General features: G+C 42.7%; 1 protein-coding gene across 2 annotated transcripts in view; it reads right to left on the bottom strand.

The window, feature by feature from the left end:
• The window catches only part of MSL2 (MSL complex subunit 2), a 38,209-nt gene extending 29,547 nt beyond the window's left edge, over nt 1-8,662 (bottom strand). The window contains exon 1 of one of the 2 annotated variants that reach the window (XM_058552680.1): nt 7,304-8,662. In XM_058552680.1, the coding sequence (XP_058408663.1) occupies nt 7,304-7,445 (142 nt within the window). In that variant the 5' untranslated portion in view covers nt 7,446-8,662. The other variant, XM_058552688.1, reaches the window with a different exon arrangement.
• Nucleotides 8,663-25,607: the final 16,945 nt, after the last annotated feature.

Here is a 25,607-nt window from a genome sequence, read left to right as displayed (position 1 = left end):
AATCTTCCTCTATTTTGTACATGGGTCACCGCCACAGCATGGCTGACAAGCAGTGTAGGTCTGTACCTGGGATCTTAACCCACGAACCCAGGCCGTTGAAGCAGAGCATGCCGAACTTAACCACTATACCACAGGGCCAGCTCCTGAGTTGCCTTCTGACTCCTTCAATTTTTCCCATGTATCTGTATGAAACTGCCAGGTTTTGTCAGTTCTTCAACACAACTCAGTACATTTTATCAAGTATATACTATGTGAAAACTCTGTGCTAAACATGTTTATAAATATAAAGGTAGGCAACGTCTCATTTAATCTATTCATAGTGAAATACGCCTAACTATGACACATTATAATACATTACAAATCAAAGAATTAAAATGCCATGATAATCATAAGGCAGATCAAATTTTCCCTTCGCATTATCTTATGCTGTTCCCTTTCCACCCTCACCACTATTCAGGCCTCTATCTAATATGGATACATCTGTTATCCTTCCTAATTGGGTTTCATCCTACTCCAACAATCCATCCTGTATTCTACCCCCAAATTAATCTTTTCTAAAACCGAATTTCAATCACATCACTCTCCTACTTAAAAAGCTGTTTCTCAAATGCTTCCAACAGTGATTTGCAAATCGCCCACCCCATATCAAGATGTGGGGTTACAATGCAGATTACAAGGCCCTGCCCACAGAGATTCCAATCCAATCCACCTGATGTGGTAACTGGGAATATGAATTTTAATAAGCCCTTTAGGTGATTTTGATTTAGATGGCCTATAGAACACACTTCGGAAAAAAACAGGTCCACAAAGTAAATGTCAAATTTCTTAGCGTAGCATCAAGGTTCCCCACACAAAAGGCCCCTGAGTAAACAAGGACACTCCTAAAAGGACTCTTCATTACAGATAAACTTGATTTTCTGCAGCCTAAACAAGCCAACTGTTCTCTCTCTCATGCCTTGCTAAAAATGTCCACTAACTTCACCATTCCTTTTGATCCACCTCAGCTCAAGCCCCATAATTCCTAGATCTCACTTAACTGAAACAATTTCTCCTGTCTAATTCTACAGTACCCTACTGTTTGCCTTGAATCATTATTTAAACTACTATTATTAACTTTTCAGGTGGTTATATCATATGACAAAGGACTGTGGATCAAACCTCTTTTCAACTCTCTCAGCGTCCAGAGCAATGCATAGGAGTCCTTTCCCTAAGGCAATTTCATTTTGCATAAACGTAACCAAGTAAAAACTAATATTTTATCATTTTTATTTACTTATTTTTTCCCCCAAAGCCCCAGTAGACAGTTGTATGTCATAGTTGCATGGGACGCGGCCCCAGTATGGCCGGAGAAGCGGTGCGTTGGTGCGCGCCCGGGATCCGAACCCGGGCCGCCAGCAGCGGAGCGCGCACGCTTAACCGCTAAGCCACGGGGCCGGCCCAGAAACTAATATTTTAGAACTAATAATAATTTGTAGAATTCTAAAAGGGAAAACTGTAAAAAGGAGATTTTTCTCAGAAAAAGAAACCAAAATGCTTAAATACATATATATGAAATAAAAGAAGTGTACCTGCCAAGACAAATTTTACTAAATATTGTTTTCTTACCAGCCTACTAGATAAATGCTCCCTAAAGAATTCTTCTCAGATCAGAGAATAGATCAACTTAAGTGCAAGGAAAAAATGGTAAACCCAACTCTACTCTAACACCAGTCAGGTTTGCTTAAACTTTGACCCAAACAACTTTTCAGAAACAAGTTATATGGAGTGAGAAACTCACTTACAGTTAATTTCTGAAATTTTTACATATGCAATGAAGTTGACTTGTAAGTGTTCTATTATGACGATTGAGATTTGGTATAACATAATTGCCTCTAACACAGCACTTACCCAATAACTGCTGGTTTACTTACCTGTCTTCCCCATAACACTGAGCAACATATGGTTAGGGGCCATGTGCATCTTTCTATTCCAGCACTTAGAACATCACAAGTGATTAATACAGATGTAATGAGTGAAATAAGTTTTCAAGATAAAAAATAATAGTGATTCTCCATAGATGATATACAAATGGCCAAGAAGCACATGGAAAGATGACCAACATCACTAATCATTAGAGAAACGGAAACCAAAACCACAATGAGATACCACCTCACATCCATTAGAATGGCTACTATTAAAAAAAAAAACAAAATTGGGCCGGCCCCGTGGCTTAGCGGTTAAGTGCGCGTGCTCCACTGCTGGCGGCCCAGGTTCGGATCCTGGCGTGCACGGACGCACCGCTTCTCCGGCCACGATGAGGCCGCGTCCCACATACAGCAACTAGAAGGCTGTGCAACTATGACATACAACTATCTACTGGGGCTTTGGGGGGGGCGGGGAATGGGGCCAGCTTGGTGGCACAATGGTAAAGTTCGCGCGCTCCGCTTCAGCAGCCCAGGGTCCACAGGTTCGGATCTCAGGTGTGGACCTACACACTGCTCATCAAGCCATGCTGTGGCAGCGTCCCACATACAAAAATAGAGGAAGATGGGCACACATGTTAGCTCAAGGCTAATCTTCCTCAGCAAAAAAGAGGAAGATTGGCAACGGATGTTAGCTCAGGGCCAAGCTTCCTCACCAGAAAAAAAAAAAAAAAAATCGGAAAATAAAAGTATTGGCGAGGGAGGGTGTAGAGAAATTGGAACCCTTGTTCTGTCGGTGGGATTGTAAAATAGTGCAACCACTACGGAAAACAATATGGAGTTTCCTCAAAAAGTTGAAAATAGAAACACCATATGATCCAGCAATCCCACTTCTGGGTATATATCCAGAAGAACTCAAAGCAGGGTCTTGAAGAGTTATTTGCACACCCCTGTTCACAGCAACACTATTCACAATAGCTAAGAGTTGGAAGCAACTCAAATGTCTATCATTGGATGAATGGATAAACTAAGTGTAGTATATACATACAATGGAATATTATTCAACCTCAAAAAGGAAGGAAATCCTGTCACATGCTACAACATGGATGAACCTTGAGAATATCACGCTAAGTGAAATGTGAAATAAGCCAGTCAACAAAAAGGCAAATACTGTATGATTCCACTTATATGTCAAGTGCATAGAGACAGAAAGTAGAATGGTAGTTAACAGGGACTGGGGGGGAGGAGGAAATGGGTGGTTAAATGATAGGTATAGAGTTTCAGATTTGCAAGATGAAAATATTCCGGAAATCTGTTTCACAACAATGTAAATAAATATACTTAACACTGCTGAACTGTATACTTAAAAATAGTTAAGATGGTAAATTTTATATTATGTGTCTACTACAATAAACAAAATTTAATTATAGTGATTTTAAGTACAAGAAAAACAAAATCTTACGTATCAAACTCATGCTTGAGAAAAACATAAATATAAAACATTAATCTAACACTGATTGTACAATTATTCACATGTCTTTTTAATTTAGCCTCCACCTAAAAAATATGCAGTTTAAAGTAAGTCATTCTGAGAGCATATCCTTTCCATTTGGAAACTTTCTCTTTTTAATGGTAATTTCATTCATTCAACAAATACTTGTTGAGCCAGTAACTGTTAGGTGCAGGGCTGCAACGGTGAACAAAACAAGCAAGGCTCTCACCCTCAGGGAACCACCTACCTTCTAGTGGAATGTAAGAGTAGCAGTAGTAAGAAAAGACGACAGGGTTTTGTTATTAAGTCCTTAACATTGAAAACAAAAACTTGGTCAGCCTATGTCACCCTTTGTCAATGGGAAACACTTCTTCCCATTTTATAAATGAGATGTCCAAAAGGTCCACAACTATTCAATAAAACCAAAGCCACTTTGTGTCTCTAATTAAAACACCAGGAAAATATTCACGTTCCTGAGTAGAGATCTGATCATGATTAATTTACAGGACTCCTAATATCTCAGAGAGTAATATTTTTCCACTTAAGTCATTCCAGTTGTAACATGATTTGATTCTATATATCACACTTGTTATATCATTTGAAGACTTACAGGTTTAATGAAAAACTTAAAATCCCTAGGGCAGAATTTATCAAGTCTCATGCCATCAAAACAAAAGAAATTCTATTTCCTGAGAAATGATAAAGCAAGTCCAATGTTTAGAGTAAGGGGAAAGAACTGACCCAAAAAGAGTACTTACAGTAATACTGTCTTGGTCACTGTTTCTGTGGCCTAGAAAATACACTAATTCTCTGGAGCATTGCTATCTCATTCACTAGAAGCTTCAGAAGGTTTAAATACACAAAGCAATTGAAAAACAAACTGACAATCAGCTAATTAACATTTCAAAGAACAACGATAACAAAACCTGCAGTTCCAGTGAATAATCTAAGTTTGACAATAGTTGACCTGGCAGTTTAGACTTTTCTCTCACCTCCTCCCACCTTCCTCTACTTCTGCCCAAGGATGGGATATCAAGCACATAATATGTGCCAGACATCAAGTCCGTAGGCTTGTGCTCACGGGTACAAAAGGTTTTTCCCGACTTAAAAATAAACCCACATATAACACAAATTTGGAGAAAGAAACTTGAAGGTATAATTATCCCCTTTTGTAGATAAAGGAGACTGAGGCAAAAAGTTAAAGCAACTTGCCTACACAGTAAGTAGCAGAGCCAAGATTTGAACCTAACTGCAAAGTTTGTAGGCCTTTTACTTTCCCTCCCTCACCTCCTCTCACTTTCTTCCTCTGAGTCTGTCATAAACACCTACACGCAAGTCACTGGATAAGGGAGAGAGGATGAGGCAGGAGGAACAAAAAAATAGTATTTTCCCTAAGATATCAGAAGAATTGGATATAAAAACTGCACTGAGTCATAAGTGCCTATGACTGGAAGAAAGAATTCACTGAGGAAGGAGGGAGTTGATAAATTAGACCACAGAGAAAAGGAGTATATTTTAGGCAGAAGGAACTTCAGAGAGTAAAGGTGGGAAAAAGAGAAGGAAGACAGACATAAGACATGTATGTCTGAAAAGGCAAAAATATCAATCTGGCTAAAGCAGAGAAATTATGTAAGAGGGCAGCTGAATACCAGGCTGAAAAGGTAGGACTGGGTGAGACACTGGAGGACCTATTGAAACAAACTCCCTATTTACAGCATCAAGATAGAATTAAACTTTACCTTTACATATTTACTATCTTCATTAAATAAGATGGCACATGCCTAAATTGAATGACTTGATTCTTTTCAGCTGAGAAAAAGATTCTAGGACAATACCTGATACAAATGCTGGATCTGAATTCAAGTAATTGATTTTTGTTTCTCTCTCTTGCTAACACAGACTTATGCCCAAAGAGACTGGGGGTTGGGGGGTGGGGCTGAATGTACATCTAGACTGCTGAAATTTTATGCCATGTACTCAATTATAAAGGAGAAATACAACCCACAAATCTTTTCCATAGGATGGTGAGGGAGAGAAGCTTGAACAAGAAGGAATAATTATAAAGCCCCAATGTCAGAAAAATTCCCCTTGTGTTACCAAGACTAGTTTAAATAAAAAAAAAGCTACAGTGGGACTTTTTTTTTTTTTTTTAAACACAGCTTTATCTTCAATGTCATTTTTTAAAATCCAGATTAGAATCTGGAAAAATGTTCGGTTAGACAACTACCCTGAAGCTATTGATAAGAACTTAGCATTCCAAGCATCTACACAATTCAAAACTACCATTTCCCCCTTTTAAATTAGAGGGCTAAGTCCCACCCACCTAATAAAAAGGAGACCTACCAGATCTTCAAGTGTTACCTGGATAATGACATCACTCTCTATTGCTGTTCTAGCAGGCCAGGGTGGGCTGCCCTATGCCCTCTCTTTCCCCTACATCACCACAGTAGTAATCGCCCAAAAAGAAAGGTTTGTGGAAAAGGAAGTTAGAGCAGCTCCATCTCCTCAGTCCAAATCAAAAGCTGTGAAGACATAAAAAGGACTCCAGGAAAAGTGAGAATGGGGTTAGGGAGCATGGCGAAACCAAACAAATTCTTATACTTGTATTTGTAAAATTTAAGCTGAAAGAACACTTTTAATCTAGTCCAAAACTCTCATTTTATACATTAAGAAACTGAGGCCCAGGGCAGAGAGTGCTTCTCTATAAATCTGTTAAGTGTCTGTTACGAGTCACACTAGCACTTAATCACATTCTAACACACTTATATGTTTATGAGATTAAGTACCTGGTATGCAAAAAAACACAATCTTCACCTCTTCTGCACCTCCTCAGTGCCTTACCCCAGAGCTATACAGAAAATGCTGGATCAATCTCAAATGAATACCATTTCCCCCTTGAGCCACTAAAGTCGCAAAATTACTCTTCTCTCTTTATCTAATTTCAGATAAAGTGAAACCCTGAAATGCCTGAATTTCTCAAATTCTGACTAACCTAACGAGTGAATCAACAAAACCTCAAATTTTTCGCGGAATAAGAATATGAAGTGGAGTATATTACTTTCCTTTTTTTTTCCCCCAGTTGCCCTTTCGTTTGAATTTGCGTTTTCAGTCTCGATTTTTGAAAAACAATTATACACGCACAGTTAACCCAAATTATCACTTTTGAGACACTTCATTAAACAAGTTAGCATATCTTCCTCTCTCAAAAATAACTTGAAAGTATCCTGCCCAACACAAGTTAATATTTTTTAAACAAAAACACCTAAAATAATTTCCACCAGACCACAACATATTAAAACCACAAAATAAGAAACGTAATCATGTAAAAATCCCACCAGCTAAAAAGCAGAGAGTACCATCAGTCTTCACCGGCTCACTGTTTACTGTCAAACCATCTGCTGAAGAACCTGGGGGGAAGTTCCACACCAAATTCACTAGCTGTGGGTGCATCAGATTATACCACCACCCACACGAAACACCACTTTGGGGAAATGAAAACACGCCACATATACATGTTTTAACCAGGTTTAACAAAATTTAACCATGTCTAACCAAGGCAAGTATTAACTCAGCTCTTGTATCAAAGGGTAAAAAAAAAAAAAAAAAAAAGCAATATGGAGGCACGTTATTTAAAAAACCACCACCAGCAATGGTAAGGAAATGACCCGAGGCGAATTAAAGCGTTCTGAACGTTAAGACCGCTATACAAAGCGGTTTGGGAGGGTTGTGTCTTTCTGAAATGCCGGGCAAAAGTCCTGTGGCGAATTTCAAAACTACTGACCATACACTACTGCACAAAAAAACAAAAGCTTAATACAAACTCCCAGGCCGTCAAATCGTTCCCGTTACCACTGCCCAGGAAGATTTTTAGAAACAAACATTGAAAAGGGAACAATAAAAAGCGTCTCACCGCAAACACAGCACGAGAGGGACTGTCGGAAGTAAGGCAAGAGCCTGTTAATCTCTGTAAACGCCTTGGGGTCTCCGGGGTCGTAGTTGAGCACTAGGCGGCTCGCGGAAATGTAGAGAGCAGTAGCATTCACGGGGTTCATTGCAGACACTTCGACACCGCCGGCTCCCGGTTGAAAAGAAATTCCGGACCCAACTTTGTAAGCAGCCAGGGAACAATGGCGAATTTGCAACAAATCGGGGGAAATCGGAGCAGAACCACTGGCCAAAGCAGTAACCAAAATCCGTGCAAGTTTGTAGAGCTGAAGCAATCCTCCCACACATGGGGCCTTGGCGCCCCTCCTCGGTCCCTGAGACTTGCAGACCAAAAAAAAAAAAAAAAGAGGCGAGAGAGAGAAAGCGGCGTTCGAGTTCGTCCCGGGCGGCGCGGGCGCAGAACACGGCGGCTTCGGCGCTCGGGCCGGGACTCGGCGCTCGGTCTAGCCCCGCGCTCCGGCGGGCGGCCTTCGCTCGAGCTGCATCTCCGGGCGCCGAGGCACCTCCTCGGGTCGAGCTGGGCGGGCGCGGGGGCAGGCCCGGGCCCGGTCCGAGGGACGGGCACGCTTCTCACGGGCTGCAGGGCCCTTACTCCATCACAGCGCCCGGCGCGGAGGCAGCGGCGACGGCAAGGACGACGGCTCGGGCGGCGGCTTCCTCGATCTAGTGCTCGAAGCCGCGGCGGCGGCCAATGTTGCTGCAGCGGCTGGCGGCGGCCGCCGCCGCTCTCTCCATGTCGGACGCGGGGCCTGGACGGCGCCTGGTTCTCCGCCCCGGCGGTTACAGCCCCGCCGTTCCCTGAGGTGGCGAAGCGGCCAGGAGAGTCCCCCACCCGACAGGGGAGGGCCGGGGAGGAAGTGCGCGGGCCGCCGCCGCCGGCGGGAGGGGGCGGGGAGCAGGCCCAGCCGGGCCGCGGCGGCGCCCCTCGCTCCTCAGTCGCTCACTCCGAGGTCACCAGGCGCAAGCGCCGCCCCCTCACTGCCCGGCCATCTTCTCCGCGCCGCACACACGACACCTCCTCCGCCAAGTACGACGGCCGCCGCCGCCCACGGCGCTCGCCCGGCTGCGGCGGAGGCGAGCGCTCACACCGCCAGGCCCCGCCGCCGCCCAGCGCACACAGCACGGCCCGCTGCAGGCCCCTCCCCCCGTGCCTCGCCGCCCTCACCCCGACTCCACGCGCCACTCTAGCTCCGTAGGGCCGGGGCTGCTGCGGCCTCAATAGATCCCGCGGGCTGTGCGGCGCCTCAGGCCCTGCCGGCGGCGACGACCGTTACCCCAACGGGCAAAGCCACTGTCATCCCCGAGACTCCCCCGCCGCCGTCGTCGCCAGCGCTCGCACGCATGCGCAGAACACACTCTCACCCCTCCCCCCGCCCTTTCCTTTCCCTTCGCTTCCCTTTTCCCCTGCTTCCCCTCTAAGAACCCCCCTCCACACTCTCCGCAAGCTACCGGCTCCCTCCGCGCATGCGCATTCCCCTACCCAGTTCCGCCGCCTTTCGCCCTTACGCGTGCGCTTTGACCGCCCACCCAGAAAACCGGATAAACACATCAGCCCTATCACGCCAGCCCCTCCCTGCTGCCAGCCCACCCTGGTCTCACTGCGCATGCCTGGCTCTCCACTTACGGCTCTCAGAACGGAGCATGCTCTTTGCGAGCCGCCTGCTCTCTCCGCCCCTCCCCCATGCGCTCTCAAATTCCCTCTTAGGCGTGTGGGCTGTGGTGAAATGTTCGTTGGTTGACCCATCCTGGCCCAGTGTGGGCTGTAGGTTTCCCCACTACACTGCTTCCTCGGTGCCCGCCAACGATGAGGCCCGACTGGTCGCGCCATGTGGCACTCCGCCCTGACCTCATCGGCCTCTCCTTGCCCTGCCTGACCACTGTGTGAGGAAATAGCCCCGCGCGGCCCCAAGCCCCGCCCCCGCGGCCTTTCTCCTGGAGCTGCGCTTCCCGACCACTGACAGGGCGCTGTTGCGGCTCTCTTGCCCTCGCCGAGCCGGGAAGGCGGGCAGCAGTCAACGTGGCTGCGCACCCAGCGGGCGTTCGGGCGGCGTTTGCTGGTTTAGGGCTGCAGCCGGCGTCGACGGCAGCCTGAGGTCTCTAAGGCCCCGGCAGGCGATCTGTAAGCAGGGGGGGAGCTCGGGCCCACCGCCCCTCTCCCGCCGGTCACAGTGCCAGGGTTTTTTCACGGCCTCCGGTCCTCGGCGTCCGACGCGAGCGGCCCGGCCTTCCAGGGGCGCCCAGCAGGACCGCACCGAGCTCGTAGGGGAACAGAGTCCAATTTGAAAACAAAACGAACCCCTGTTTTAGCTCCTGTGACAGACCTAGCCCTTCTATGTGATAAATCTCTTGAAGAATCCGTGGTCTTGCTTTAGAACGAACCCAAATCCTTGCAAGTATTATCTGTGTTTTTAAAATAGCATTTGCCTTATGTTTTTGCAGGAGACCAAGGACACTGAGATATAGATAAACAAAAGCCTAACTTAACATGATTCCCCTCCCCTCTAAAAGTACAAAACCTTTTTTGAACAGCACAAATAGAAACAGAGCATAGGAACTATTTCTTATCTCTGGATACACCAAAGCTCTTTGCATAATTTTTTTGCATAATTTTAAACGTGCTCTACACGTTTGCAAAGTGAAATTGATGACATATGTAAATCTTTTGTGACACAAATACATGTTAGTTTTAGGGGCTTGCCACGGAGTAAAAATGAGTAGTTAAGATATCAAGGGAACCCATATAACCTCTGATGTATAATTTCTATTACCATTTGAAGACAGGTTTATTTTCTTTACAAGGCCTAGTATATTGTCAGCACTTAAATGTTAAGCAATAAAAATCTAACTTCCTAATTTTGTTAAGCAGCCAAGCAGAAATTAAACAAAACTGTGCAAAATATATTTGATGGTCTTGTTTCTGGAAAACAGCAAATATTCTAAAATTCATTCTCATTCTTAAAAGCCCCATCTTCCTTTTTTTTGGGGGGGGGGTCGGTAAGAGATCTTTTCTAAGCTCATCTTCAAATAAAACTGTTATAATATACAGTTCTATTTTTTATTCCAGACTCTAAGGTCTTCTCCTGCAACAAACAGGTGGTTCTCCCTCAGAGGAGAGTAAAACAATCAGCACTGTTTCCATTCAGGCAGCATAAATTAGTAGTCATCCTAGGCAAATGATTATTTGCGGGGCCTTAACCTTGCTGATTTTCTCATAACTGGATTTTTTTAAATCTCTTGAGATGTGCACAACCCAAGTTAAGATTAATTCTATTGATGGTTAGTGTGTGTTAGAGAGCGAGAGAGAGGGAGAGAGAGGGAGGGAGGGAGGAAGAGAGAGAAAGAGAGGAACTTAAGCCAATTCTTTATTAGCTTCTGAAATTGGTTGCAAATGGTGATAGGCTATGGCACGTAGAGGCAAAGCATCTCCACATTGAAGTATATTCCCTCTCAAGCAGTTATTTGGATGCTTGAGGCTTGCCTAAAAAAGCAAACGAACTGTTTATAGAAAATAAAGCGCTTGGATCAAATATTTAGGAGAGGGCCGGCCCGGTGGCTTAGCGGTTAAGTGCTCGCGCTCCACTACTGGTGGCCTGGTTCGATCCCGGGCACGTACCGATGCATCGCTTCTCCAGCCATGCTGAGGCCGCGTCCCACATACAGCAACTAGAAGGATATGCAACTATGACATACAACTATCTACTGGGGCTTTGGGGAAGGAAAAAAGGAGGAGGACTGGCAATAGATGTTAGCTCAGAGGCGGTCTTCCTCAGCAAAAAGAGGAGGATTAGCATGGATGTTAGCTCAGGGCTGATCTCCCTCACAAAAAATATATATATATATTTAGGAGAAATTGTGTATATAACACAAATCCCTTAAACTATCAAGGTAATTTTTCATATTTTATGTTTAATTATTATTTGGAAGTAAAAGTGTTAGGGTTGCCAGATTTAATAGAATACAAGATGCTAGTTAAAAAAATTTTTAATAAACTTTTTGTTTTATAACACTTTTGAATTTACAAAATTTTTACATGGATAGTACAAACAGTTCTCACACATATTCCACACCCAATTTCCTGTATTATTAACGTCTTACATTAGTATGGTACATTTGTCACAATTACTGAACCAATAGTAATACATCATTATTAACTAAAATCCATATTTTATTCATATTTCTTCCATTTTTCTCTCATGTCCTTTTCCTAATGCAGGATCCTATCCAGGATCTCACAACATTTAGTCATGTCTCCTTAGGCTCCTCTTGGCACCCAGTTAAATTTTCATTCATTTCCTTCTTTTTTTTTTTTTGTGAGGAAGATCAGCCCTGAGCTAACATTCATGCCAATCTTCCTCCTCTTTTTTGCTGAGGAAAGCTGGCCCTGAGCTAACATCCATGCCCATCTTCCTCTATTTTATATGGAACGCCACCACAGCATGGCCGGACAAACGGTGCCTCGGTGTGCGCCAGGGATCCAAACCCGGGCCACCAGCAGCGGAGTGCACGCACTTAACCACTACGCCATGCGGCCGGCCCCCCTGTTTCCTTCTTATTGTCTGTATTTCCTACCCATTTTGAATTAAAGCTCCCCATTTCTGTCCTCCAAGATTTCCAAGTACTTACCTCTTTCATTGCACTTATCATGCTATGTGGCCTTTGTTGGTTTAGCCCTATCTTCTCCCCATTATACTATAACTGCTCAAAAGTTAGAGTTTCTCCCTCTTTGCCTTTCATCATCATTGCCTAGCATGGGGTCTGACATATAGTGAGTACTCAGTAATTGTTAAAAATAATGATGAATTAATAGAAATGTGATAATGTAAGTAAATCTCCCAGTACATTGTGTGGTGCCTAATAGGCATGGCTTTTCTTTGGGGAGAGGCATAAAATGTCTGGCAAATTTAAAGACAGTTCTTACTTCAGCTTGATCAATGTCAATTCTAAGATCTTTAATAAAACTAGAAGCGTGGATTGATTTGAAACATGCAGAATAATCAATCAACAAGTATTTATTGATTGCACTCTAGTACTTTGGGGACAATGAAGTAGATGCAGAAGTAGTTGTAGTTATGCTTTCAAAGAACAAAGATCAGGCTGGCAGTAAGTTAGAGGGACTTTCTGAGGGGTTAGGCCCTTTACAAAATTATGAAATAGTTATTTGCCTTCCTTCCCCCTCCTCTTTCTCCCTCCTCCTCTGCCTCCTCCTTTTTCTTCCTCCACCAAAAACTAGAGATAATGTTCCCTCTTCCACCTTCCCAGGTTGCATTCTCCCTAACTGCCTAACATCTCCACTCCGCTGCCTTCACCACTGTACCCATCTGCTATGGACTGAATGTTTGTGTCTCCCTCAAATTCATATGTTGAAATCCTAACCCCCAATGTGATGATATTAGAAAGAGAGGCCTTTGGGAGATAATTGAGATTACTGCCCTTACAAAAGGGACCCCAGAGAGCTCTCTCTCTGCACCATGTGAAGATACAATGAGAAGTCAGCCATCTTCAACCCAGAAGGGGGCCCTCACTAGGCAGCCATATTGGTACCCTGGTCTCAGACTTCTAGCATCCAGAACTGTGGGAAATAAATGTTTGTTGTTTAAACCACTCAGTTTATGGTATTGTGTTATAGCAGCCCCAGCTGACTAAGACACCATCCCTACCAAATTTTAACAAGTGCTCAGTCTATCGTCATTGCGGAAAGAAATCAATCTAATTGACTTCAATTTATGGGAGAGTGATAATAGCTTAATCTAAACTCAAAACAAATCTTCGGAGACTGGCCAGAGCAAATACCTCTTGACAGGGAGCAGTAAACCAGAGGACATTAAACCAGAGCCTAATCCAGACCAATCCTTCTATTCTTTCCTGACCACTCTTCTCTGACTGTTACCAAACTTCCTCCTCCATCTTCTGCTCTCTAGCTGTGGTCATACCTCTCACCTTCTCAGTCCTAGAGCCCCTCAAAAGAACCACTTCCCTTTGCATATCAATTCCTGTTGATATTTTTTCTATGAACTTTTTCAAGTGAATATATCTATCCATTTATTTCATCCAAAAACATTTATTTAGCCAGTCCAGCACCCATTTATTTTATATTTCAAATAGTAAGACTGCCTTCAGCTCTTCATCCCTAACTCGAGCTTAAACAAAGCAACTGGCTTTATTGGTCATCTGCCTAGCACAGTGCCAGACACATATTAAGGTACCCACTAAATGTTACTGTTTTTATTCCCTAAGACACTTTCAACGCTATTCAAATGCCTATTAAATTTGTCCATTCATTTATGCAACCAACATTTATTGCCAGTTATTTGCCAGGCATTCTGAATACAAAAATGAATAATTCAACAGTTTCCAGCCCTCAAAGACTTCACAGTCTAGTTGGGAATGGCAGCTATGTACACAGCTAATTTATAATTCAGAATGGTAAGGATTTAGGGATGCACTCAATGCAAATCTAAAATGTCTTAGCAGATATTCCTGTTACATTATGGGTTAAACAAGCTTCTGTGGACTTTCCTGGGAAAAGAACTGCAATTATTCGTAGCATTGTTTCTAAGGGAAAATATGTTCTGCATTCCAAATGGTTAATTTAAAATTGAATTTTTGGAACACAGCCTGTTTGTCCCTGGGGGCTATTTCTCCATTATCTAAGATCCCTATCTGTCTTAGGACAATTTGTATCTCTTTGCAACTCCCACTTGTTCCATATGGCCTATGGTGCTACCTGAGGGTTGCATAGTCTCAGGGTCAACCAACTTACTCTCCAGAGCTCAGCACTACGTGACTGTGACAGTCCTTTAGTCAAGCAGGTTGAATAAAGCAGGTAGGACTAAGGAAGCCTCAGTCCTAAATTTGACTGTTCAACATTTTACTATTAGGGAAGGTAGTGGGAAAAGTCCATCAAGTGAGGGACGAGAGTTTGGAATTACTGCCATGTGAAATAAGAGAGAGAGCTGCTTAGGGACAGGAAAAGGGATTTCAGGAATGGTTTCAAAAAGGGAACATCTCTTAGTTATTTTTAGGAATCCTATTTTATCTAAGTATACACTCATGGATAATAAAGATTTAATTTAAAAAATGGTCTTTGCAACTCAAAGACAGACTAGGGACTAGGAATGAAGATTTCTAACTGGAAGTTGAGCAAACTAGACTTTATGAGCCAAATTATCCTTCTTGTTATTCTTGAGCTTTGAGAGGCAGCATGGGGTAGTGGAATGAGCATAAACAAACTTTACTCCAATACTTACTGTAGATTTGAGGAAAAAAATATTCAAGCTCTCTGAGCCTTAGTTTTCTCATCTATAAAATGGGGATAATAATACTTTCCTTGAAGGGTTACCATGGGGAGTCATATCTTCATCAAATGTGTTTCTAACACAGGCACTATGGATACACAAGTGAAAATGACAGTCTCAAGGAGTTTCAGTCTACCGGCTAGGACAGAAATGAATATACAGTTATCATGTGATGAGACAAGTACTTCAATATGGTGCTAGAAAAGTGTAAGAAGGGATACCTAAACAGAAAATATGGAGGAAGTGTTATATGAAATGTGACCTGGAAAATAAGTAAGAGAAATAGAGGGAGGGCAGAAAGAGTCTGTAGACAGAAGAAGGAAGAGCATATAGAAAGGCCTAGAGGAAGAAGCTTGCACATTTGGGAAACTTCATGTAGTTGAGCAGGGCTAAACCAAATATAGTACATGGGGAAAGTGGTGAGAAATGAGGTTGGAGTAATAACCAGAGACCAGATGACGAAGAATCTTATGGACATTATAAGGGTCATCCTGAGGGTAATGGGGCATCATGGAAAATAGATTTGGGGGGAATGCAAGGTTAGAAGCTGAGCAACCAATTAAAAAGCTATGGTAGTATTTCACCAAAAGATGATCTTGCCCAGGCAAATTATGGTCCAAAGGCCAAATCTGGCATCTTGCCTATTTGTGTATGGCACATGGGATAAGATTGTTTCTTATATTTTTAAATAGTTTTTAAAAATAATAATATTTTACAACACATTAAAATTATATGAAATTTGAATTTCAGTGTCTATAAATAAAGTTTTATTGGAACACAGCTATGCTTAATCATTTATGAATTGTCTAGAGTTTCTTTTGCATGACTACAGCAAATTTGAGTAGTTGCAAGCTACAAAGCCTAAATATTTACTATCTGGCCTTTTACATAAAAAATTTGCTGACCCTTGTTCTTGGGCATCAAGCTAAGATGGAGGCAGTGAGGGATGAGAGACATTAAGAAGACCGAATCGATAAGACTTGGTGAATGGTGGGATATGAAAATGAGGGACAAAGATGATATCCAAGTTCTCTAACTCTGGCAATTACAAACACTTACATGCCCTTACCACGTGCCAGGCACTAATCTAAATCCTTTAAATATATTAACTCACTAATCTTCTCAACAACCCTATGAGGTAGGTACTATTATTATCATCCCTATTTCACATATGAGGAAACCAAGGCATAGAGGTCTAGTAATTTGTTCAAGGTCACACAGTTAGTGTGAGATGAGAATTGAATCCATGCTGTCTGGATGGCTTCTCTACTCTTAACACTCTTCTAGAAATTCATAGAGATAGGGAACTCAGCAGGAAAAATAGGTTTGGAGGGACATGATGAAAGCAGGTTTTGGACAAGTACAGTTCGAAGTGGTGTGGGACATCCAAATGAAATGTCCACTAGGCAGCTGGATAAATGAGTCTGGTACTCTGGGTTTAGGGGAAAGGGATCTAGATTGGAGGTATAGACTTGGGAGTCAGCAGCACACAGATGGCCACAGAAATCATGGGAGAGAGAGAGATTACCGAGAGAGTAAGAAGAGAAGGCTAAGAATGAAACCCTGAGGACCACCAATATTTAAATAAAGAGCAGGGAAGAGGATCCCCAAAAGAAACACAGAAGGAACAGTCTTAGAGACAGACAGCAACTGGAAAGATTTTCCACTTTTAGTGAGGTAATGTGTAGAATGCATCTAGCAAAATAACTGGCATATAATAGGCATCACAAATGGTAGCTTCTTTTACTACTGAAGTCTTATTTGAAAGCTCTAGTCCTTTCTTAGCCACAGTGTGGGGCTGTTCCAAACCTTTTTCACATCCCCAAGTCTTTGAACCCTCATCTCACCTTGCCTTCCAATTCTTAGCAAAGGACCTTACCTCTACTTTAAGAAGAAAATCAGGATCTCCTTCTTCTCAACAGTAAAATATTCCATAATTCCCTATCTCTCATTCTCTCCTTCTGTTTCTGGCTCTCTCCAGGGCTTTGCTCCATGGTTTTCCCAAGTGTTACTTCTTCAGCCCACCACACTTTGTTGCTATATTCCCCAGTTCTGCCTAGCTATGCCATATGCTTCAAAAATCATCTCTCAGACCACATCTTCTCTCTCTTCCTTTAATCTGCCCAACTTTCAGAAGAAGTCAACCTTATTTCAATTTTTTCATTAACCAGTAACTTTTTAATCTCTTGAAATCAGATTTCTGTCTCCACCACTCTACTGAAACTATATTCTTCAAAACCACAGAGGTTCTGTACTGTTTGACCCTACTTTCAACAATGCTATATTAAATTGTCCTTTCTTGTCCCTGTATTACATCTTGGGTAGATTTGATAACTTTCCAGTTAATAAAGTCCAGTCTAGTTTAAAACTTTGAATCAGGATTAGGTTTGGCTGAAATCACAGAAAACCTAAAATAACAATGCTTAAACCAAATAGAAATTTACTTCTCTCACGTTAAAAAAAAAAGTCCAGAGGTAGGCCATGCACAGGTGGTATGGCAGATCCACTGTCATCCGAGTCCCAGGCTCTGTCCTTATGCTCCACCATCCAAATACATCTACTTTTAAGGTTATCTTTTAGTCCAAGACGGCTACTGAAGCTTCAGCAGCTAGCAGTTTCTGCTACAAAATATTTTAAAATCTCATCTCTTCCTCTCCCTTCACTCTTCAAGATCCAGCTCCTCTGGTATGTTGACACAAATAGGAGAGGAAAAGGGACAGGTGCAGTAGTGCTCTTAGACCCAAGCCTAGAAGGGCAACTCTGGTAATGCCTCTCCTCCTGTCAAGTAGAGAAGTCCACAGAGCCAAGGAGATTTGCTCAAGAGGCTAAGAGGTGGCCAAGGGACAGCAGTTGGTATTACAGATTGGATGTCTGGGTTGAAGTGAGCGTGTTGAGATCTTTGAAGAAGGAGAAAGGGTCAGTGTAGGAAGAAAAGGGAGGTGGGCCAGGTGGTTGGGAGACCAATGCTACCTTTTCTGCCACATTCTGATGCGAAACTCCAAGGATTTCAATAATTCTCAATTCAAACCTGGCCCTCCATGTTGTTTTGAAAATATATTTGTCAAAGTAGGAAGATGAAACATATTTTATTTAAAAGTTTGTAAGTTTGATTTATAACTTGTAAATATTTAGACATATGGTATGTGGGCTGCCATTTGTACTCTTGCCTTAGGCCCTGCAAATAATCAGGGTGGACCTGGACAAGTGGCTGCCCCACTGGGAAGGACTGCAGTTCTTGCTCTGATGGTTACCACTGCTTCTCTGTCTAACATTCACTGGCAAGTAAAGTTCTGAGTGGCAGGCATCCAAGTGCAGAGTCTCTCTTAGGGCATGTGTTTGCATTTTTCTAGGACTGCTTCTGGGTGTCCACTCACATATGCCCTCACATGGGAAAGTATCTCAGGCTTGGCCACTTCCAGGGCCTCTTCAGGTCACACTCTCAGAACTCTATCCCATAGCCTCTTGCTGCAAGGACCATCTTACCTGGTGATAGCTTCCTTAAATGGGGAACTGCCACAATGACTCAATCCCAGCTACCTTCCACAGGGCCCATCTAACAGGAAATACTCATCCTTGCTATGAGAGATAGTGGGAGTTTAAACTATTCCATAGCCCACCCCCAATCACTGTTTCACATCTCTCTCCAGCTCCTTTCCATTTGCTCAGATCAAGTCTCCTGCCAAAGAATACATTCAACCAAGAAGTCAGCCTCCCTTTCCCACCCACCCCCGTGCCAACCTCCCTTGGCAATGGGAGTAGAGAAAAAGCACAGCTTCCCTGGGAGAACAAAAAGCCTCTTGCCATAAACATACAACAACAAGGCTGGATTCTGACTCTCTATTTCTTCTCTCTTTTTCTATGAACTGGAAAGAGAGAGAGGGTTGGGGTGGTGGCTGGTGGTGGCAGGGCTGGTTTGTTGCCTCTTAGTCCTGAGTAAGACAGCTGCAACAATTGAGGTTCTCAGTTTCATTGGCCTCAGCTGTGGGCCCTAAGTTCCAATTCTAGAACAAAGGAAAGGTACCATTCAACAATATCAACCTACTATACCACATCTTAACACTTATTTTCCTTGACAGCTCTGAAAAAATTTTATCATTCATTAGATCTTTCTTCCTAAAACATTTTTTTCTCTAGTATTCTGTGATTTTGCACTGAATTTTCCTACTTCTGTGCATTCACTTTCTCATTTGTGGATTATTTCCTTCCATTTCAATTTGATATTAAAGATGCCCCTAAATTGAAATCAGCTATTTACATTTCTGTCTCACTTATTAGACTATAAGTTTTTTGAGGGCCTGAAGTATTAGCTCATTTATTTTTGAATGAATGAATGAGTGATTGAATGCATGAATTCAGGCCGCAGCATTTAGCCCTTCTTATTTCATACTCTCTCACTCTGGCAACTCATCCACTCACTCTAATGAATTGAACTATCCCTTCTTCTTGAATAACTATTATATCAATATCTTTACTTTGGGGCCGGCCCAGAGGCGCAAGTGGTTAAGTGTGCGTCCTCTGCTGCAGCGGCCCGGGGTTCACCAGTTCGGATCCTGGGCACGCACTGACGCACCGCTTGGCAAGCCATGCTGTGATGGCGTCCCATATAAAGTGGAGGAAGATGGGCACGCATGTTAGCCCAGGGCCAGTCTTCCTCAGCAAAAAAAGAGGAGGATTGGCAGATGTTAGCACAGGGCTGATCTTCCTCACACAAAAAATCTCTCTCTACTTTGACATCTATTTTGAGATTCAGATTCACATCTCTAGCTTCTTGCTTCCATCTTCACCTAGATATCCTGCAATCACCTTAAAATTTAAATATCCAAAACCAAACTTATCATCGTTTTCCCAATAATCAGATCTCACTTTGCTCTTCTCTATTCTGTCATCATGCCATCACTCTCTCTTTCCTTAAAGCTTATAACCTTGGAATTACCACTTTAACCACTCCCCCCAACAAGTCTTGTCAATTCTTTTTCTTATTATGATTATTGTGATTCCACTTACAGGAGGTACTTAGAATAGTCAAACTCATAAAGACTGAAAGTAGAAGGGTGGTTTCTAGGGGCTGGGGGGGTGGGATAATGGAGAGTTATTGTTTAATGGGTATAGAGTCTCAGTTTTACAAGATGAAAAGAATTATGGGGATGGATGATAGTGATGGTTGCACAACAATGTGAATGTATTTAATATCACTAAACTGTACACTTAAAAATGGTTAAGATGGTAAATGTTATTTTATATGTATTTTACCACAAGAAAAAGTAAAACAACAAACTACCTTATTACAAATGTCAATTGTAAACAATTTGCAAACACAAACAAAAAAGTCCACCTATAAATCTACCTGTTAACAATTTGTAAGTCTTTACAGACCTCTATTTATGTGTACAAATACATATATATTTTCTACCAAAAAGAGATCTTGAATATAATTCTATTTGGGAACCTTTTCTTTTTCACTTGACATTATGCCATAAGCATTTCTTCATGTGGTTAAATTTTCTTCTACAACAGTGGTTCTCAAATTGTGGTCCCTGGCAGCATCAGCATCAACCAAGCACTTGTAAACGCAAACTCTTGCACACTACCCCAGACCTACTGAATTAGAAACTCAGGGGGAGCCCAGCAGGCTGTGTCTTAACAAGCCCGCCAGGTAATTCTGATGTATATAGAAGTGTTAGAGCCACTGTTCTACAATGTGACTTTTTAACAGGTGATGATAGTCCATTGAATAGCAATACTGCAACCTATTTAAGTATTCTGCTATTGTTAGACATTATTATTGGACAATAACTAAGGTTATTAATAATAACACTCCAGTGAATACAGTGAAAACATCTATGGGAGGGAAATAAACTTCTATTTTATTTAGGCCATAGTATTTAGGGGTTCTTTTATACAGCAACTTAGCCTTTACCCTAATGTACCTTCTTCACCTCAAACTTACAGTTGACTTCAAGCCAGACCCTCTAATGTAAGTCTCCCAGACATATAATTCATCCTACCCAGTATTGACTTATTAAGCTATATAAAACTCTATCTTGCACAAATATCACCACCTTCCTCTGGTCAAGAACTACTGTTCATTCATTTATGCATTCATTATTTAAGGTACTATGCTAAGTATGTTTCAGTCACTGTCCTAAGTGATATAAGAAAAACAAAAATACAGACACAAATACCTTGCCCTCACGTACCTTTACAGTATAGTTGGAGAGATTGACAAGACTGACATTAATCAAATATTCACACAAATAAATATAAAATGACAACTTTGATAATTACAAATAAAAGGAGCTTGGTACTAGGAGACATGTAAGAGAAGGATTTGATTTAGTTAAAGAAGTCGGGGAAGACTTCTTTAAGGAAGTGTCAAATTGAAATATGAGGATGAGTAGACATTAACTACTGAAAAGGGGAGAGATGAACCTTCCACCCACTGAAGGCAAAGACCCTGCAGAAGGGGAAACTCAGTGATTGTAAGGGGTTAACAGAAGGCCGGTGTGGCTGGAGCAGAGCAATCGGGGGGATGGTACTAGATGAGTCATAGAGATTGGTGGGATCCAGGCCATGCAGGGTCTTATAGGCCATGTTAAAAATTTTTGTCTTTATCATACGAACATTGAGAAGCCGTTAAAGAGTTTAGGTTTGAAGTGGCATAACCATGAAATATTTGCCTGGATGGATTAATTAATTAACTAACTAATTAATTAATTCTATCCTTAGACTTCTGCTCTTCTCTATTTATATTCTCTCCTGGGCAAATCACCTACTTTAAAGTCATGAGGAACTGCATAAAGGAGACTGAGAATGAGTGGCCAATGATATAGGAGGAAAACTAAAGTATGTTATGTCGAAGAAGCCAAGGGAATTTTTCACAAAGGAGGAAGTAAAAAAAGAGAGAGTAATCATTAGTATTCAACGCTGCTGAGAGGTTAGGTAAAATGTAGATATAATATGCCCTTGGCTTCCCAATACCTATAGAACAGAGTCTAAATTTCTTACCCTGGTATTCAACACAACAATTCTATCTTTACCTATCTTTCCATCATTTTTTCCCATGACACTGCTAAAATGAGCCTTTTAGATAAAGTGTCCTGCAGATAAGCTGCCCTATTTATTTTATCTAGAACACATAGTACACTCTGCCTACCCATCATCTTTGGATGTATCTTCTGCCCATTGCCACTTATCAAAATCCTATTTATTTTCTTGGCCCTGACCCTATTTCACCTCCTCCATGAAGATTGCCGTGATGGCCATGAGAATATACCTCTCAGATCTCTGACTGCAATGAGCATAATTGACTGAGGACCCCAGCTAGTGCCCTCTGAAATTCCTCACTGTGTTTGCACCAAGGCTCTGCTTCCTACAGGCTGCTCCCAGCCAGTGACTGAGCATGGCAGAGATACTAAGACAGGCTCATTCTGGGAGATGCCAGACTCCTCTGACAGGTGACTTTGGGAAATCACAAACAGCCTTGTCAAACTAGGGTCTAAGATGCTTCCATCCAGTCGTCCTTCCTTCCTTCATTCCTTCACTCAGGGTCAGACTTGCATTGTAGTCTGATGGCTCTCTCAGCCTCCCTTATTTGCCTCCTCATTTTCTCTCATAGGCATTTCCTCTAATAAATTTATTGTACAGTTAATTCTGTCTTGCATCCACTTCTCAGGGACCCTGACTAACACAAATGGTACCAGGAGTTGTCCAAGAAAACAAATGGTTAGATAGGAATTTGGGCTTTGTTTTTTTACTGAAATATATTGACATATAACCTTAGTAAATTTAAGGTGTACAGCATGCTGATTTGATACATTTATATATTGTAATATGATTGCCCTTGTAGCGATAATTAGTACCTCTATCATGTCACATAATTGTCATTTCTATTTAGTGGTTGGAATAAAGATCTAGTCTCTTAGCAAGTTTGATGATTATAACACAATATTGTTGTCTGTATTCACTCTGCTGTGCATTACATCTCTAGGACTTATTTACTACTCCTTGTAAGTTTGTACCCTTAAACTACATCTGCCCTAGCCTCCACCCCCATCCCATGGTAACCACCATTTTACTCTCTGTTTTTATGAGTTTGGCTTTTTTAGATTCCACATATAAGTGATATCATACAGTATTTGTCTTTCTCTGTCCGACTTATCTCACTTAGCATAATGTCCTCAAAGTCCATCCATGTTGTTGCAAAAGGCAGGATGTCCTTCTTTCTCACAGCTGAATAATATTCCATTGTGTATAGATGTACCACATCTTTAGGTAAGATAGGAATTTGGACTGGTTCATCTACTGCCTATCAGGCAAAAAGGATGCCGCCCTTGTTAGTAGGTGGGGCATAGGTAGTTCCCGGCAGAAGGTAGTACCTCAGCTAATAAAGATTTCACTAGTGTTAACCTCGGGAGATGTCCCAGTGGAGGGGAATACTGTGGCAGATGTGATGATGCAGACGTTTGAAAAACATGGGAGGAAACAATGCTTACAAAGATAGTAAAATTGGGTGGTTACTACCAAGTTGTATCGATGCCCTGCAGAGAAATCATGAGAGACTAAGGGCCATTAACAAGCAGTCTTTGGTTTAATGAGAGAGCCATAGGGCCTTTGGGATACTTACAAAGAGGCCTTTATGTCTGTCAGGGCAGGGAACACACAGCTGAGCAGTAGGATGAAGACCTAATTGTTAGAGAAGCAGAGCTCCAGAGACATTAGAATGCTCGGCCAAGACAGGTCTGGAATGGCCTTCTAACGGCACTGAAGTACAGTATAGAGGCAGCAGTCTGGGTGGGTGGGGTGCCCTCCTTCAGGACACAGTGTAATATTAAATCAGAGACCTCTATGTGGTGAAGTGTCTTCATTTGGAAGAATACATGGGTCTGGGAACCAAGAGATAGAAGCAGGAGTGATCTCACTTGTTATCACACCCAGTGCCTCACTGAAGGATTTTGTGCTTCCTGTCCCCACAACTCTTGACTCTGCAGAGTTAGAGGTCCTAGAGCCCAAAGAGGGAACACATTTGCCAGAGGATACAGCAAGGATCCCATTGAATTACAAGCTGCAGCTGCTGTCAGGGCACTTTGAACTCTGTGTATCCAGGAACCAGCAGGTGAGAAGAATCACCATCCAGCAAAAGTAATTGACATCAATCAGCAGGAGGGCTGCTTTTGCACAATGGGGACAAGGAGGAACACATGTGGAAACCAGGCCATCCACCTGGGTGCCTGCCGGTACTCTCTTGCTTTGTCGTAACCATGAATGGACATATGAAGCAACCCCGGCCTCAGAAAGGTATGATTATCAATGGTTCAGACCCTTTCAGACTGAAAATTCAGGTCACATCATTGGGTAAGTCACCAAGACCTGCCGAGGTGATCACTGAGGGTGAGGGGATTTGAGAATGGATAGTGAAGGACGGAGAGGATGAGTACCAGTTGTGGCCCTGAGATTAACTGCAGCAACAGAGGCTGTAGTTTGTTCCACTAAACACCCTCTTCTGAGTTTCCCCTCAGGAAGAAAGGCCCACAGGAACCATGGAGGAACTGCTTCCCAAACCTGTGGGAAGAGGTAGGTCTATGTGGGGCAAAGGGTAGACTGTGGTGGCCATGGGAATGTACCTCTCAGATTTCCCATTGCAAGGAGTGTAACTGACCAAGGGCCCCAGCAGCTGCCCTCTGAAATCCATGGCTGGATTCACTCCGAGGCCGTGCATTTTGCAGGCTTCTCTCAGTCAATGACTGAGTATGACAGGGAAACTGAAGCGGCCCATTCTTGGAAGACGTGGGACTCATCTGGCGGGTGATTTTGTTCAAAGACCCCCTGATGGTCTTGCTCCACTTTCCTTACCCTGTTCTACAGTTTAAGAGGCTTCCATCCAGCCTGGCTTCCATCCTTCCCCTCTCCTTCACTCTGGGTCAGATTTACCTTATATTTTCAGTCTGAAGGGTCTTCTGGACTCCCCTGCCTCCCTCCCCATTTTCTCTTACAGTCATTTACTTAATACATTTCTTACACATTCAATTCTGTCTTGGCATCAGCCTCTTGGAGGACCTGACCAAACACCTGCCCTAAGCCCCAGCTGTCAGTGATAACTTCCTGCTTTGAACTTTTATAGCACTTCCCTCCACCACTCATCTGACACTTCCCAAAACAAAATGTATTTCTATGTACACATCTCCCCAATTAGTTTAGAAGTCTTTTGGAGATAGTCACCATTATGTCACCCTTGCCAACCTCTGCACTTCACCAAGTGCCCTGCACAAAGAAGGAGTTTGGTTCAACCAGCATAGGAAAGAAATTGTCATGTGTGCTGAGTTGTTCAGACAATCCTGCACCCCAGGATTGATGGTCCCTACTTACTTCAACTTGCTAGTGCACTATCCCTTTCCCCACTCCACAAAGCCCCTACTCAAAACGGTTCCCCATCCTCTCAAGGTCCTTTAATCCTCAGTTCCCTGCCCCACCCCTCATACATTTTACCACATGCATTGATCAAGTAGAGGGTGTGCCATAGACAGCTAACCGTCAACCAAAAGTTTGTGACCCCCCCTTCTGTAGTGTGGAGTTGTTACTAGAAAGTGGCTGGCCACCAGGAACTACACTGCCAAGATTCCCCCTGTATCCAGGGGTGGCTGGGGTTTTTAAGAAGCAGGACTCCTCTTCCACTTATCTGCTTCCCCATTCTCCAGTTGAATACAGAGGACTCTAGGGCGGGTGAGGCCACAAGATGGAAGAGGCCTGGGTCCCTGAACCACCACGTGGAGGAAAGCTGCCCACTATGTGGAGGAACACCTACACTGGAATGTTACATGAGCGAACAATAAGCTTCTATTATGTTAGGTCACTGAAATTTGGGAGTTTGTTTGTTACAGTTGCTAGCATTATTCTAAATAATAAAGAAATCATTTGGGAATTTGTTTGTTACAGTTGCTAGCATTATTCTAAATAATAAAGAAATCATTTGTCCTTTTT

The sequence above is a fragment of the Diceros bicornis genome, chromosome 2 (assembly GCF_020826845.1).
Source record: "Diceros bicornis minor isolate mBicDic1 chromosome 2, mDicBic1.mat.cur, whole genome shotgun sequence".
In the NCBI taxonomy this organism is placed as follows: domain Eukaryota; kingdom Metazoa; phylum Chordata; class Mammalia; order Perissodactyla; family Rhinocerotidae; genus Diceros; species Diceros bicornis.
The sequence above is the reverse complement of the archived record's forward strand: the minus strand, read 5'-3'. Positions and strand labels throughout refer to the sequence as shown.